The sequence below is a fragment of the Electrophorus electricus genome, chromosome 8, assembly GCF_041902795.1.
Source record: "Electrophorus electricus isolate QZ-2024a chromosome 8, ASM4190279v1, whole genome shotgun sequence".
NCBI lineage: Eukaryota > Metazoa > Chordata > Actinopteri > Gymnotiformes > Gymnotidae > Electrophorus > Electrophorus electricus.
Genome location: NC_137504.1, coordinates 3141773 through 3159368, shown reverse-complemented (window position 1 = coordinate 3159368; position 17596 = coordinate 3141773). Strand labels below are relative to the sequence as shown.

General features: G+C 44.6%; 1 protein-coding gene across 1 annotated transcript; it reads right to left on the bottom strand.

The window, feature by feature from the left end:
• Nucleotides 1-121: 121 nt before the first annotated feature.
• shc3 (SHC (Src homology 2 domain containing) transforming protein 3) lies at nt 122-17596 on the bottom strand. The gene is made up of 12 exons (XM_027004166.3): nt 15253-17596; nt 9712-9782; nt 8275-8338; nt 7570-7689; nt 7350-7403; nt 6788-6839; nt 6024-6153; nt 5463-5610; nt 3488-3539; nt 2788-2979; nt 1932-2257; nt 122-1645 (listed from the first exon to the last, which is right to left on the bottom strand). Exons 1-12 carry the CDS (start codon nt 15892-15894, stop codon nt 1517-1519), a joined length of 1980 nt encoding a protein of 659 aa, XP_026859967.2. The 5' UTR covers nt 15895-17596; the 3' UTR covers nt 122-1516.

The following is a 17596-nucleotide window of genomic DNA, read 5'->3' as shown; positions in this document are numbered from 1 at the left end:
ACGTTATTGCACTCATATGTTATCTAAATATAACTGCATAGGTAAATGATTAGTTTCATATACCAGGAACCGAGGAACATTCTCAGACTGTTGTCATAATAAAAGTCATGACGAGCAGGTGCACTTTTGTAACATACTGTGATTTACTTTGGAAAGACTTGTCAGGTACTGCAGTTTGCTTTCCTTCAAATTAGGATGCACACTATGAAAACTCTAATCCATGATTGGCACTGTGCATAAAAACATATTGGCAAGCATCCTTGACATACAGACAATCTAAAACACTTGATTCACTAAAATCATTAGCATGCGCAGAGTTTCGGAGCTTGCGCAACAAAAACTAAAACAAAAAAAACAAAACAAAAAAAAAACACCCACAGTCAGTGATTGGGTAATTAATTTGTGAGCATCCAATCATTGATCGTGTTTCTAAAACTCCTTTGCTAACAATTTTAATATGTACTAATTACCTTAGTAAATCTGAGCTTAAGTGTTGTTTGTGCTATCCATTTATAATTGTTTAATTTTAAATTAGAATAATTATAATATCAATGTATTTATTTTTTTAAGCCCACAATCAAGTCATGAAAGCCATAAGTGATATAAACATCCATGGTATAAAAGAAGCCCTGAACATATTAACTACACACCTTGTACAAGTTTAAAGAAGGAACCAAGTTCAGTAAATATCAGGAAAAGCAGAACTATTTTACACTGTGAGCAAACACAAGCACCTCTCAGAGGGCCTTAGGAGCTACTAACAATGACCACAAGAACAGTTAAGTTTTCAAATCATGCGAATGCTTTGCCAAAGATTGAACATCATAGAAAAGTGTCAGTACTTTAAAGCCGTGTGTGTGTGTGTGTGAGACAACTGTTAAAGCGAACAACTGATATCTTCCTCCATAAAAACAAGCCCAACAGTGGTTCAATAGCGGCCTATCAAATGACCTGTCACACAAGCTGCAGTTAATGAACAATTCCTAAAATAGTTCAATATAAACAACTTTTTTTTTCTCAAATATTTGTTTCTCCTCTAACTCTTACCAACGAACATGTAAATCCTGTTGTGCTTCATAGACAAAACTAAAACTTTTTAGCTTATTCTAAAATACTTTTTTTTAAATCTTATCCCTCCTGGAGGTTGATTTCCTTGTCATCTAAACTACATTTGCCTTTTTAAAACACCAAATCAACATATGTCCAAATGCACCTATTCTTCTCAAAAATATAGAATTTCAGTCATCACAGCAAAATAATTATAACAGTTCTATAAATCAGGTGTCATCTTTATACCCGCAGATCTGTCTGACATAGTCCAGAGTGGTCTGGTGTGAACCTCACTGCTGGTTATCCAACCACATCTATCGGCATATTCGTCATTCCTGTTGCTGCCAGGACTCGTCAAACATCTCTCTCTGTATTCATATCGTCACGGTTATTCTTCAAGTATCAGGGTTTCGGGGTAATTTTGGGCTGCTGACCCGGTTCCCCTCGTGCAGATGTTTTGGGGTCATCACTGTTTTCTTTCCACAGGCTGCTTCAAGCACAGTTCACTTCCTGCTGAGACGATTGGTAGGTTGTTGTCACGGTGATGACCAATCAGGTGACTGATGCTCTCAAATATGTGGTCTTTAGTTCGTACCTTTTGAAGATAAAAATTTAATTGGCATTAATGTGTCACAAGGTTAAAAGTTGTTACACTTGATACTGGTAAAAAAATAAATGGAGTTAATTCATAGTTTAAGGATAATCAACATGGATCTGATTATTGCATTGCAATTCAAGAGAAATGGCACTCAGCAGAATCTGTGTTCAGTCTCCCACACAGACACACATGCCCATCTACTCAATTTTCACTATCAGACACACACACACACACACACACACACACACACACACACACACACACACACACACACCCCACTCACCGTTCCCTCTGGGTCCACCAGCAGCAGGTGTTTGGTCAGCCCATTGTGCATGCCCGTCAGCACATATGAGCCTGGGTTGGTGGCACTCTTGCGCACCAGGAAGTCTCCATCGTTGAGCAGCAGCTTCTCTGCCTGACGGCGGCTCATCTCGCCGTGGTACCAGGCCTGACCTTCCAGCTCATCCAGGGTCCGTAGTGCCGCAGCGCGCACCAGCAGGGGGCTCGAGTTGTCCACCGACGCCACCTTGTGGAGCCCCGAGGCGGCGCACATCACTGCTGCCGCTCCCACTGACGCTGGCTGAGACAGGATCGCATCTTCAAAAGGCTCTGCAGTGCAAAGGGAATCAGTTATGTGAACGAAACATCTGAACTTTTTATCTGAGAGTTAAATGTTTCGATATATATTTTTAATCAGATCTTTTTATCTGGATGGCTTTTTTGTACCCTATATATTTTTATGTAATCCAATATACACACAAATGGTAATGATGTATATAGTTACATGTAGGCCTGTGTGCATAATGTACTTAGTGTACAAGTATGTACAGTATTTTGACTCTAAACCTTATTTATGTGAAAAGGTTCTATCTATTTATTTGTCTGCAGTATTGGATGATGTATAAACACCTATAAGTCTACTCAAATCTACTCAGTCCAAACTGTTCAGCTGAGTGTCAGTGGGATTCCTGGATGCCCCCAAAAAAACCAGACCGTCAGATATTTCCCAGGTCCCTAATTGTTACATAAAAGTCTTCGATTAATCCCAAATCTCAAGCCTTTCATTCTTAATGGAGAACGGGTGTGATCCGATGCATGTGGGTCTGTCCTGAAGCCCCGTGTAAGCTGGAGAGTCTCACTCATGTCGAAGAGGTCCTTCCCGAGACTGTCCTGAAGGGCAGCGCCCACGCCCGACTCGCAGGCTGCATTCACGTCGCCCTGCAGCGCGGCCCGCACCTGCGTGTCGATGTGCTGCGTGTTCACGTACGTGGGCAACTCAGGTTTAGGGGCCTGACCTTTGACCTCGGGCAGACTGTATATGTCACAAGACCCTGAACAAAACCAGGCACAGATGGATATCAGCATGCATGTGCATTTGACACAGCTAACAACTCTAACCTGCATTAAATAACTGTAACCCACTGAAATATGCATTAAATATATGTAACCCATTAGATGAATTACATAAATGTAACCCACTGGGTATTTTAAATAATTGTAACCCAGTGGACACATGAAATAACTGTAACCCATTGGGTACATTAGATAACTGTAACCCAATGGACACATTAAATAACTAACCCATTGGGTACATTAGATAACTGTACCCCACTGATTACATTAAATAACTGTAACCCATTAGATACATAAATGTAACCCACTGGGTATTTTAAATAACTGTTACCCACTGATTACATTAAATAACTAACCCATTCGATACATAACTGTAACCCACTGATTACATTAAATAACTGTAACCCATTGGGTGCATTCAATAAGCTATAACCCTACAAAGAGAGAGAGACAGTAAGGAAGAACAAAGAGAGGAGGCGCTCTCACCTTGTTGAATGAGTACAGGCCTGCCCTGGTAGTACGGCTGGTCTGCTACCCCCTGCGATAAAAGAGGCAGGAAGGAGAGAGACCGTATGAGTCATCCCCTCGGTAATAAAACAGGCTCTCTGCATCACTGAAACCCCAGGCTGCAGTCTTAATGTGCTGCAAATAAGACCCTGTGTGAGCTAGAGTCGTCACACTCGCTATATGTGTGAGGGTTTCATTTTAAGTGGACAAAGGAGAGAGCAGGTCTGCGGTCAGTATTTTGGCGTTCACACGTTCACCAAAACCCTCAGCATCCACTTCATCAGACACATTGATCCATTAGAAACCCCATCTGTGTGTATTGTTGGACTCTGTAGCTGGTCTGCTCTGTTGCCATGTGCTATGTTGATGTGCTGAACTCCAGCTCTTTAACAGTGGACCGCTAACCACAGGACCACTGTTAGGCGGATACTTCTGGGGGTTGGATCACTCTCACCCAAGCAGTGACATTGACACAGCAACACTGCTGTGCCTCGTAATCGACAGCCAGCTTGGAAATGACTATCCCACCATAATCATGTCAGTGCTGTGTGGAGGTGTGACATGCCTGCATAATACTATCCAGTCAGAGGTCCTGTGGTTAAAAACTGACCAGTGAGAGACTAAGAAGTCCACCATTCACAAATGAACGCTGAAAACACTCCTCATTTTGAAGCGCCAGTGTTGGGAATCCAAAGAAAGGATCTGACTGGAAAATGAGGGAACTTACAGTACGGTTAGCTCCCGTTTTGTGATCAGGAATTTTCCTCCAGGAAATACAGTAACTGGACATTGGCATCTTTTTTTGTTGATCCGGCTCTGCTCTTGCACGTTGTGTTTAAAATAAAGCAACGACCATGAAACAAACAGCTTTGATTGAAGGGTCTGTACCAAGAACAAATTACAATGCTGTTTATATATAAAATTCCTTTATTAAAGGAGACCAAATTGCGCTCGAATGTAGAAACAGCTGCTGTTGTCTCTAAACATAGTGACCAAAGAAGCGCCAAAGCCAGCACAGCAAGTCCAATCAGAATAAATCAATCAATCAGAGACATTGCCAAGGCATGAAGGTTTGTCCCCATCAATCGTTTGGTACATTGCTAAGAGGCGAAAAGCAGACTGGTGAGCTTAGTAACAGGAACAAACTTGTAAGGCTCTAAAAGACAGTGGGGAAGTCAAGAAGAAAAACCGCTGAACAGATCAGGAATATTATCCAGGACACCGACACCAATGTGTCAGAGACTACCAGAAAGAGAAGAATATCCTAGCATGAGCTGGTGAGTTTAAAGAACAGCAAGGCAAGGTTACAGCTTGCTAAAAATGACTAGACAAAGCTCGCAGCCCAGTGAGTTATGGGCAGGTATGATGAACTATAAACAGACTTAGAGAAAGAGAGTAAACAGGAAATATGGAGGTAGAGGATATCTGCTCAGTAAGTACTAAACATAACCACTTTATTTAAGATGAATAGAACTCATTTCACCCCTGAAATGACCACACTGTGTATGAAAAAATGGTCAAGAGTCCCATATACTCCACTGAACACACAAACATGGCTGAATCAAAGTTGGTTACGGTTGTTCCCCCACCCCCGTTTCAAATTCTAAGGAGGACAGAGACAAAAAACCAAAAAAAAAGTCACTGATCAATTTCTAACTCAGACTGTACAGTAAAACATTTACTGCATTTAGCTGATGCTTTTATTTAAAGCGACTTACAATTATGACTGAGAACAACTTGAGTAATTGAGGGTTAAGGGTCTTGCTCAGGGACCCAACAGTGTCAACGTGGCTTGAACCAGCAACCTTCCAATTACAAGTTGAGTACCTTAACCACTGAGCTACCACTGCCCTTAAGATAATTAGAATACTGTAAATACTGCCTAAATCAACATGAATGTGTTAGTTAATGTTCTGTTATGTTAGATTTATGACATTTGATTAGCACATTGGACCTGGTTGCTCTCTGCCGCCTGATTGGTTAGTCGAGCATCAATAAAGCCACCGGGCGGGGGCATCTTGCCAGGGATGTTGTTGTAGTACGGATGATCGGGAGGCTCCTCCCCTTCCTCAGTCAATGAAGGTTCCTCCACACTGAGGACTCTGGTAGACACAGACACAAGTCATACAGAGAGAGAGAGAGAGAGAGAGAGAGAGAGAGGGAGAGAGAGAGACTTGCTTCAGGAAGTCTTCTAACACCTGTCACACATCCTCTTTTGAACTGATAGATAAAATGACCTTGATCCAAACATTAACTTAATGACATATTTGGATCTTCTGAAAAATAACACACTGAAAGACGATGAAAGTGACAACAATATTCATCATAATAATAATAATAATAGTTTATTGTTTAGATTTAAAGCTAATTGTTCCTGATGAATTTCTGTTAATGCACAAATCTTTTAATCATTAAAAAAATCAACCATCTAACAACACCAGAGTCTGAACCCTGATACTGGAGACCCTCCACCCTACACAAGTCAGCGCTGAACCTAACCTGAACGCTGGCTCACCTGTCGTGGATAGCAGAAAGCTTGCTTGGAGGGCACTGCAGGTACTGCTGGAAGCGCAGATCAAACGCCTGCCCTATCGTACAGATCACATCCTGGGCCAAACCATCCGAACACTCCAGGATGTGGCATGCTAGGAAACATACAAAATACAAATGTGCACACACACACGCACAGATCATGCACACATAACCAGAAATACACGCGCGCGTGACACACACACACACACACACACACACACACACACAGAAGGATTAGATATCAGCAGATTGCTGACTCATTCCCCACACTGCGCTCATCATCGGATCTTCCCCCCCTGACGTCATCAGAAATGCACGCTGAAGGATAGAGGGGCCATTTTAAAACATGTGCTCTGCAGTCTCTACGGGACGTCAAAGACACATGAAAAGGGAAAAAAAACGAGAGACAGCAGCAGTAGCAATTGATCCTTTCCCTCCACTGAGCTAAACCCAGCCGCGCAGGATCAATCAAACCCTTTTGTTTTTGAATGCAGAGTTGCAGACTATGAAGAGTGACCGGAATATGGCCCCTCCCAGCCTTACCCCCAAAACACCATGACATGAGCGCAATAAACTACAGCAGAATGGAGGACAGAGTGTCTGAATAGTTCATCATCTCATTTATCTGTATGACTGAGATTCAGCTACCAGTGAGCTCATCAAGGAGTGCTGTCAGCATGGAGTTAACTCAGTTAATGTACTAAAAAATGGAGGGTTTAATAAACATATACAGGAAGGGCATCTTACCTCTCCTGTTGACTGGATCTTTTGCTACATAAGCAACGTAATCAGTTGTGTCCTGTAAGCAGAGCACAGAATGGGCAGCATGGTTAGTACTTCCAGACATCTGGAGCCCTGCGCTCCAAGGCACGGTGATTAGACACTTTGGATCAGTACTGATTCACAGTTACACTTAAACTTTAGGAACTGCTATTTACTGTTACACTTGGTGTAGCTAGGAATTCTTGGGCTCCTCAAACACAATTGGTTTAGGGCCCTTTAAATTTGAAAATCAAGCAATAGACCCTTAAAATACTGTGGAGGACAGCATTAGCTGGACAGAAGCAGTATACTTCTGTCCAATGATAAAATCCTGTTACACTCGGATCTCACATGTATCCTGTTACACTCGGATCGCATGTGTATCCTGTTACATACTGATCACATGTGTATCCTGTCACACTCTGATCTCACATGTATATCCTGTCACACTCTGATCTCACATGTATATCTTGTTTGGAATTTGCTCTATATTACTGTCTTCAAAGAGAAACATAGGTCATGTTACCACACTGAGACAGCTTCTTACCGGATCTCCACCGGATGCAAAAGATATGGACTGCATATGGTGATTTGCTATTATCTACCGGGGGTGGAAGGAGACAGGAAAGAAAGGTATTGATCTTAGAGGCATTGATCTCAGTTTTTAAATGCTGCTCCACCCTGACAGTTATAAAAACACACATTTTCATTATTTGATTATTTTAATATAGTTGTGTGAGTGTCCATGTGCATGTGCGCGTGTGTACCTGTTTGGAATCAGGGGTCATTAGGTTCAGACTGCTGATTGAGATGTTGAGGTTTATACTCATACCAGCAAACTGGAGGTTACTCTTCCCCAAAATACTGGAAAGAGCTTTGGAGGGGGGCTAAGGGAGGGAGGGAGAGAGAGAGAGATGCAACTTAATTCAGTTTTTTCCCTGTTTATCTGTCAATTTAAAGTTTACGCTGCACATTGTTCAATGACACAGAATGGTTACAGAAGGGAAGAGAGAAACACATATCTATCCCTTTATTACTTCAGTTACCCATCCATCTACTCATCCCTCCATCAAATGCAATGCTTTCTCACACCGCTCACAGATCCATCTATCAATGGTTAAGTCATTTTAAACGGGTACGCTGCAACAGATTGAATAATTTGTTGTTACATGGAGAAGGTAAGGAGAGCACATTACTGATGCAAGCATACAGAAAACAAACACAGAACACACACACACACACACACGTAAACTAGCAAGACTTGCTGAGCTGATTACAGTGCCTCAACAGAAAGTGAGTCACAGTTCTAGCAGTGTGGATCGTGGGCTGTACATACACCCCCACACACTGTACTCTGTCTCTCTCTGTCTTTCAGAATCTCTCTTTTATTTATCTTTTTTACTCTCTTTCCTACCCAACCATTCCCTCTCTCTCTCTCTCTCTGTGTTCCCTATTTGATCTTCTTGTTCCACCTTTCTTTTGCGCAGACCTCCTTTGGTGCCTGGTACTGCCTCACACACCAGACTGATGGCCTCCCTGAAGAGAAGAGAGAGAGATATATAAAGAAAGATATAGACAGAGGAGGCGAGAGAGAGAAGGGGAGAGAGATGTACAAACCTGAATTTTTTTTGTCTAGGGCTACCATCTCAGATGTGTCACCTTCTTACTCAAAAATAAAATAACAAAGCACTATAACTTTGGAAGAAAGCAAATGGTTATTTATAGGACTGCATTCAAGGCTTAATGAAAAAAAAAAAAATCCATTTTTGTGATAGAAATTCAAAATCAGTGCCCTTCCCCTGAGCACGTGCTAAGACACCTAAGGACAAAGGAAGAACATTAAAACGGCATGCTTTAAACACGGCTACCGGCATGATGGCAAACGCAGCCAACTGTGGAAGAGATTCACAACCCCCAACAAGCGACCACAACAAGACCGGTTCCCAATGCCATATGCTGCTCTCTCCAGTGTCAGTCAGCTGGTCGGGACTCTGCGATGACCCAGTTGGAAAGTTACTTGTCTAGTTCTTCGATTTTCACATTCATCTGGGCCTGACTCTGCCGTGGGCCTCTCCTCCTCTAGTTAACATAACAACACTGCCTTCTGCCATGTGTGTGAAGAACATAAGGTGTGAAAAATGTCCTCCATCTTCTTCCATCTGACAGCCCAAATCGTGCAGAAGAGGCGCAGGAGACATTCAGTGTTCTGAGTCCTGGTTTAGTCCCTAAAGGAAATCTATAAATAGGGCTTTCACCTCCAATTGTGCTGAATGGAGACTATTAATATGTACATGTGCCTGCGTGCGTGTGTGCGGGTGAGCGTGCGTGCGTGTGTAAGCTGAGTAGAGAATGGGAAGTCAGGTGGAAAAGTAGATGTGACATGTTTGTGCTCTCTCCCTCTCCCTTTCTCTCCTTCTCTCTCCCCCTCTCTCTCTCTCTTTCTCTCTCCTTCTCTCTCTCTCTCTCTGCCTGTCCCTGAGAATCAGCCCACACAAGTGAGCGCTCGATAAACAACCAGCGTCCACTGGGAACAGTTCAGCCTTCTCCTAACCAAGCGGTGAGTCATCCATGCACATGGATGAGCAACCAAATTCCATGCACCATATCTCACAGGCTTGGTCGTGGGATCACGTGGTTCGAGGATGGCATGACCCTAAGGCACAGCCCATTCCATGCACCACATCTCACAGGCCTGATCACATGGTCTGAGGATAGCGTAATCTTAAAGCACAGCCGAGTGTCAATGACGCTACACCTCCAAACGATATATAGGGATATGGATATTAATGCCAGTTCTGGATTTTCACTACCAGTATCAAGAGATGGTTTTAGACAGAAGTAAATGGTGAAAATGCTAAATCAGACTCAGGGGGACTGAGATTATTGGTTGACGGCAGAAGGAGTCATACCTCGTTATTTGGGATCTTGTTGTGAAGTCCAGTGATCTCATTGACCGAAGCACTTCAATGCAGCCCAAATACTGTTCAAGAGATCAGAAACTTTATCAGCACAGAGGGAACGAAAGATAATCAACTAACAAGTAACAAATAGCTCCTTGTGAAAGTGACCTCTACAAAACAATAAACACATTACAGGTAAACTTTGTGGAATTTGCCAGACAAGTATGAAGTGTCTGTCTTAAAGGTAACAATCTAGATTGGCCAACAGGTAGGGAAGACTCAATTTCTCATTTATATATCATACAATTCATTAACCATCAGATTGCTCACAATGTCCTTAGGTCACTGCTGTCGTTTAAATTGTTGATAAACACAATCACTGTTAGGAACTCATTTAAGATCGATATTTTGTCATGGAGGTTTTGGAAGTATAGCATAGGCGTTCGTGAGCTCACAAAAATTGTGTTTCTTTTCCAGTGTGATTTGAATAACATCAGTCTGATGTCATTGTTATAGTAAATGAGTAATGTGCATGTGAAGGGAAAATTAACACATTATTTAGGGTAACTTAAAAACACACACACACACTTTTTAGTTTACCACATGCACTTGTAAAGGAAATTAACCTCGTCACAGTTTGACACCAACCAAATTCACCCACACACAAGAACATACATACATCATACCCACACACATACACATACAAACACCTATGTGCACATGCACAAAGTGCAAGCGTGTAGGATAGAGTGTGAGAAAGAACAAGCAGATTACACACCGGGAACTTTATCAGCTCACACTTCCACATTGACTCCAGCGGGTGTCTGGTGAACTGACACGACGGGTGTATGGGTTTGCAGGTTGAACATTGCATATCAAATGGCACCTTCATCACTGCGTGAGTGACAGGAAAGGGCCAGAATGCAGTCACCTCCGGGGGCCCTGGCTGTGCTTTAATCAGACCGGCACAGAGCACTCAGCCAACGTCGGGCCATACAGTGCCACTACTAGAGCAACAAACCCTCACAGTTACAGCAACAAATGGCCACTGGAGTTCCCAAACTATATTTTTTGAAAAACAAAAGCACTTTTCAAAACACATATGATATCAGACACTAAACCAAAACATACACTAAAACTAAAACATATCAGACACTAAAACCAAAACAAAGTCTTTTGTCTCTCCTACACAATGCTGGACTAAAACACACTCCACTTCTAAAGCCATGCAGAAAACTGTTACTTCCTCATCCCCAGCGTCCTTGTACTTCCCCTCAGTATTCCTGTACTTCCTCACCCTCAGAATTCTTGTACTTCCTCACCCTTGGTATTCTTTTATTTCTTTCACTCTCAGTATCCCTGTACTTCCTCACCCTCAGTATTCCTGTTCCTGCTCCTGGATGTCTAATATCTGTCAAATGATCAAACAGAGGAGGAATGACCTAAAGTCAGTACATGGTAACTGCAGTGTGTGGTCACACAATTATTTTCCCACAAACAAACAAAGCAAACACTTACAGAGTAAGTGCAGTAACTTCAGCAATGTCTTGCTTTTCATGACATCCCAAAAATGGCATCCTACAAAATAAAGATCTCGACCAAAAGAAATGTTATTAAACACCTAAACCGAGAAACACCAGGACATCAAAACAACAGAACCAAACATTTGCTACCTTTTTTCACACTGGATCCTGGGCCGAGGGTACCGATTCATGTCAGGAGAGACATGAGGTAAACTGAGCATACTGAGATAGTTTGGGTCCAATTTCCATTTGAAGTCCCCTTCAGGAATTACTGAAGTAGTTGGGGCACAGTTTAGCACTGCATCAGCACAGTCTTCAGAAGGCCACACCCCTCTACAGTATAAAACCTAGCTATCTTGTTATGCCTGAGAGTCAGGACCACCTCAACAAGTTCTGATTGGGCAGATGGCAGGTCAGCTGTGCACCTGCCTCCTGCATGCTCTATTGCCTGCGGATAACCGACTTGCATGTTTGAGATAAGTTAAGATACCCACACACATGAAGCGTTTGTTTCCTCTCCAGGAAGTTAAGATAACATCATTAATCAGCACACACTCTCTACACCAGATTAAATCAGCTCTTAAACCAGATTATCACCTTGGTGACTCACCTGAGCATGCCAATGACACACCTCACCTGCCTTGCTCTGACCTCAACCCTCGTCAGCACCATGAATGAATGAACGGATGAATGAATGCTTGATTCAGCTGTCTTCCTGATCCTGGAAAAGTGATAGCAAAAGATGCTATCTTTCGTTTCTGTACCAATTACTGCAGTCCTGACTGCATCCGGATCCACAAACACGTTAATAACGCTCAGTGCAACTGTAATTCACCATGTACACATCAGTCCAGCCAGAAGGAGATTTCCAGAAGATGATGTAATTCATAACGAGACCCCTGTCATCAAATACTTAACCTGTTAAGTAATGAACTGTCCAAAATATTTGAAGTACTGATTTAACCGATAACATGTGATTTGCGATATCTGGCAGAACAATATATTGTGCTTTCAGAAGAGACAGTTGGTCTCAGATATAAAAATGCCTGATATGTTTTAAAACCACAGGCAAATCAGACTGCAGGGGCACTTAAATAAAGATACTGATCTGATTTGTTAAATTAATCGCAAGTCACCGTACAACCAAAATAAAAGATTGTGAATCCTTCTCATTAAACACGTCGGACCGTCCCTCAAACATACAATGCAGACTCCACCATGCAGGAAGAAGACGACGTAGCTGTCACGTGACTGCCATCAAGGAGAGGTGAACTACTGAGGTGCATCACACTTCTGTCCATGATACCACACCATAGCAATTAGGCAACGTACACTAATACAACAGATAATGTGTGAAAGGTCAACATTAGTACCAAAATAAATGATTAAGGACCTAAAATCAAATCCTGGATGAATACTGGCATGAAATGCTGATTGAGAAAAAGTTGTAGTTGACAAAGGCACCTGAAAGGTGGAGGTGCTGGCAGCACATTTCTAGAGTGTCCCCGGAGGCACATAGAAAAGCCACAGTGAAAAGCCCAGTGAGAGGCCTTAAGATTATGCTTACAGCAGCCCTTTAAAAATAGCCAAGTGATTGCTGTAGTGGCCCGGATCTGTGAAAACCAGGCTGAAACTCTATCAGCTCTATCGGCTCTAGAGTTTGGTCTCTGTCATTAGCTGGAGCAGCACACCGACGAGCAAAGATGGCCTACAGTAATCGGAAGGGAAACCGTATGTATGCCATCGGTTTTTTTTAATCACATATTTGGTTTATTTTGGAAAAAAAATAGAAAACCACATTTAATTTTTTTTCAATAACTCACACTAGAGTGATTAAAATCACGTCTATACTGTAGCACATCTGAGCACAGTAGTGCAGAGTAATTGATGTGATTTGCACAGGGACCAGTCATTAACAAAACCATGACATCATTTAACACGTTTAAGTCCATACACCGTACAGGCCAAAAGAAGACTTTACAAGCCGTCCCCCAACCAAACACACACCCATCCACCCATATAACACACACGCGCGTGCACGCACACGCACACACACACACCCTGTTTAGTGAGACTCACTATGGGCAACAGCATTCCACAGAGAGACTAGTGACCTCTGGTCTCTCTTAGTGGGGGTTGGCATCCCTTTATCATCAAAAAAACCCAAATACTTTCATCTCTTTTTCCCTATCCCATGTTCCCCTGTATCTTTTTTCTCTCTTCTTTTCTCTCTCCCTCCCTCCTTCCTTATCTCATCCTCTCTTTCTCTCCCTCTCTTCCATTTCCCCCTTCCGCGCGCGCGCTCTCTCTCTCTCTCTCTCTCTCTCTCTCTCTCTCCTCCAGCTGTAGCAGTGAGTGATTCATATTAGAGGAAAGAAGCAACATGAGCTGAGCATGAATCACGCTGTAGAAAGTGAAGGTACCTTTACTTCAGTGCATCTCTAATCACACAGTGCATGATGAAGAGCAGAGCACAGCACAGGAACAGACTGCGGCGTGTTTCATACGCTCAGGAGCATGGTCAGACACGCTCAGGAGCATGGTCAGACACGCTCAGGAGCATGGTCAGACACGCTCAGGAGCATGGTCAGATACGCTCAGGAGCATGGTCAGATACGCTCAGGAGCATGGTCAGATACGCTCAGGAGCATGGTCAGACACGCTCAGGAGCATGGTCAGATACGTTTAATATGATTTAACTTGTTAGATGACATCACCGCGCACTGATTGGCCCACTGTACTGGCCTATTCCTACTCCGTTTACAGCACCTTCATTTTTTGGTTTTGAAACCTTCAAGGTGCATAAATTGGCATTATTGACATTCTTACTCAGACTGCACTAAGCCATATCAGGACATCCCAGAACTGGTTCTGCTCGCACATCTACACTAAAGACTTTAGCGCTTTCATGTCAGTAGACCCGCATGTACATCGGCTGGCCAGCATCACCTCCGTTTAAATAACATGTGGGTGCTGTATGAAAACTGGGTATGAAAATGACTTCCTGGACGAACAATGAACATTCAGATATCTGTTCTGGTTGAACAGATCAAAGACGTCTTTGTGTCCTCTCTTTGGGTGAATGTTTTAAATTTGCTTTTCTCAAAAATACAATAACAAAAATCACCTTTTAGTGATATTAAGCACCCGTTCACACAAACAAATGCGGACTGTAGCGTTTCAAAAATACAGTGTGCCTGGAAAACATGTGTCGTGAGATGCTTATATGAGGCATAACACACTCCACCAAGCACCAAAACCCTTTTGTCTTCAAATTCACAAACGCACATCACCCCAATTACATCTGATGAACAGAAGTACTGTAAAGGCTACTCCGTCACCTTCACCGGGGTTGCCATGGTTACGCTATTTGCATGTTGTTTCCGTTTGATAAACTTGGTGTTCGTTTGACTGGATCAACTCTGGCAGTAAAAACAGCGATCCCACGGACTACCTGGCCACCGTGTCTCTGCAGCACACATGACAGAGAGCGGCACACGGAGACCGTTAGCAGGAGAAGGACAGAGCCCAGCCGTGCCAACACCTGATGTTTGTCTCCTAGCGCTAATATCAGCGGACACAGGGGCAATCAAGGTTCAGATACAAAACACACACACACACACACACACACACAAAATAACGACGGACTGCCATGCTAGCCTGTACGCAAACCCTAGCCTGCAGATGCATTGCTGGCACTAGCGCCTTGCTGGTTTTCTTTTTCTTTTTTGTACCTTTGCCTGCCTGCACGCTGGTGCTTTTCCACTCAGCACCTTACCCTCTGCTGTCTGCATTATTAAATGCCTGTTTGCAGGCTTTGCTTCTCTACCCGCCCCGATCGGAGAAGCTCACCTCCCCTCTGCATTCTCCCAGCATCCCGTGCTCATTACTTACCGACCCCAACAACTGGAGGGGCTTAAAAGACAGACAAACGCAGGGGAAAGAAAAATGGAAGATATGGAGGAGTGCATGCAGAGTGGGGGGGGATGAGGACAGATAGCAGGGGGAAGAGGAGAAACAGCCGTACCTTCACGACGTACGTCACCCCTGGTCCGGATATTTTTTCGTTGGAGTGCAGCCATCCGCGTGAGGGTTTGTTCACCAGCCCCACGCATCCCTCCCCTCCAGCTCCGGCTCCGCCGACAGCCGCCATGCTGCCCAGCCTACCCAAGTTCCAGTCCTCCCCCCCAGACTGCGCTTCTTCCATCCTGCCCTTCTTCCCAGAGCTCACAGAGCCTGGCTCCTGCGGGCCGTGCAGGGCTCCGGCCGCCGCCGCGGAGGAGGCGCACGAGCCGCCCCCCCCGGAGGCCGTCGGGAGGCCAGACGGCCCCGGGCTACCGGAGCCTCCGCCTCCGCCCCCTCCCGCCCCCTGGAGCTTGGCCACGGCCAGGTCCTTCACGGCGGACGGCAGGCCCTTGATGCCCAGTAGGCTGCCAGAGTTGGCAAACTTGAGGTTGGAGACTCTGTTGATAAGGGTGCAGAGGGTGGTGCCGGAGTCCTCGCCGGGGTCGGGGGGAGCCGGGGCGTCTGCAGGAAGGGTGTAAGGGGGCTCGGCAGCAGGCGGCGGGGCTGCCGACACCTTGGCGTTCATGGGCAGGCCGTGGAGCAGCTCGTCGACGGACGTGACTGACTCATTCCTGAAGCGGTTGTATTTAGCGCGATGAAGCATGCCCCTGGCTCCGCCGGCCTACGTACACAGGGGCAGAACCGACGCCAAACTCGCCGTCCCCTTGTCCGGCATGCTGGAGTTGAAAAAAAGCCTCCGCAAGGCCCCCCCTCACTGTCACCGACCCGCCACCACCTCGTCTGCTCCTCACGGGGCGTAGCACAGGGCCACGCGTGCTGGAAGTCTCTCTCCGGCGCCGCTCGCCAACCTGTGGAGCCAGCGGCGGTGCCGGTGGCGTGGACTCCTGCTCCCGAAATCCTACGAAAACCCTGCACGCTTCCCTGCCGCCGCCAGGTCCAAAACGACACCACGACACGCGCAATCCATCGAGGCCGGAGGACGGGAGAAGGAGAAAAGCAAGGAAAAGAAGGAGCGTGGGGACGTGAGGAGATGTTCCTCTTCTGCGATGGGAGGTCCAGTGATAGAGGAGAAAAGAGCTTTATGAAGGAGATGCCTCTCTCACTCTCCGCAGCCTGGCAGATCTGGGCACACGCATGACTCACTCGCAGAGAGAGAGGGAGAGGGAGAGAGAGAGAGAGAGAGAGAGAGAGAGAGAGAGAGAAAAGGACCCTTCTCAACAAAAGACTCACTCAACACCGCAGATCACTTCCTGTTACAGAAAAAAAAAAAATAAAAAAATAAAAAAACTCCCACTTACAGCACACTAGAACCAATCAAATTTGCACCCAACGATATTTTGTCACCATCCACAGGAATGTTTTGCAGTTTAATTCATTCACAAAGGAAAAAAAAAAAAGAGGAAGAAAAAGAAAAAAGCAAAAGCTGATGAAAAGGTAACATATGCTGATGAACGACAGATGCGCCGCGTCTGTCTCCTGCAAACCAGTCAAAACACGCGTAAATCTGGTCGCGACAACTACCGGCAATAACAGATCAAAAACTATAACGCCGAGGAAAGGAAGAACACAAATAAATACACAAATTAAAATAACATAACTAAAGGGCAAGAGACATGGTGATGACAAGATCAAAGCAACCGGCCCGTTTTGAATTATGACATTAAACAGTATCGCGACGGCACCAGCGGCAAGATGTCGGTTTGTGTGTCCGTGGCAGAGAAGTTGAGCAGCTCTTCGTGACTCCTTTTTCAGACACCTGGCGGAAAGACAAAGCTGGCGGGCTCCGTGTCGTTCAGAAAGGCAGTCCATCGTGTGCACGCGTACGGGGACACGGCCGCATCTCATTGATAAAAAACATAATCCAACGGCGCCGGAAAAGACGGAGTCTGCGCTTTCATCACAGATGTAATGCCGACTTAATATTCGCACCTAAAACAAATACGTCTGTTTTTTGTCCTCTACCATGTTGACCTGCCTCATTCTAAACGGTGCGTATATCACTGCATTCTCCATGCTTACCAACCGGATCAGAATAATATTCTAAGTCGCAATATAAAGGAGGGGAAAAAAAATTAATTCCTTCTTTGCTCATCAGCTCATGATGCTTATTATTCCAAACATAGTGAACAGCAGGAAGGAGAACCTTTGCTCAGTTTGATCACACCAAACAGCTCTTCTACGGCTGGACCAAACAGGCAAGCGCACGCGTTCTATTACACCGATGAGTAATTAACCATCAGACCGAAACCACAGCGCAAAGTAGTCAGACTAAAACAGAATACAGTATGGAAACGAACGGCATGGCAAATCAGACAGTCTGATCTCCCTCGGTCTCATTAAGAGCC

Coding starts and splice junctions, on each gene's coding strand:
- shc3 (XM_027004166.3), bottom strand. CDS start 15,894: ATGCTTCATCGCGCTAAATACAACCGCTTCAGGAATGAGTCAGTCACG. Junction 7,404..7,569: donor TGACCCCTGATTCCAAACAG/GTACACACGCGC, acceptor CACCCCCGGTAG/ATAATAGCAAATCACCATAT. Junction 1,646..1,931: donor TGGTGGACCCAGAGGGAACG/GTGAGTGGGGTG, acceptor TATCTTCAAAAG/GTACGAACTAAAGACCACAT.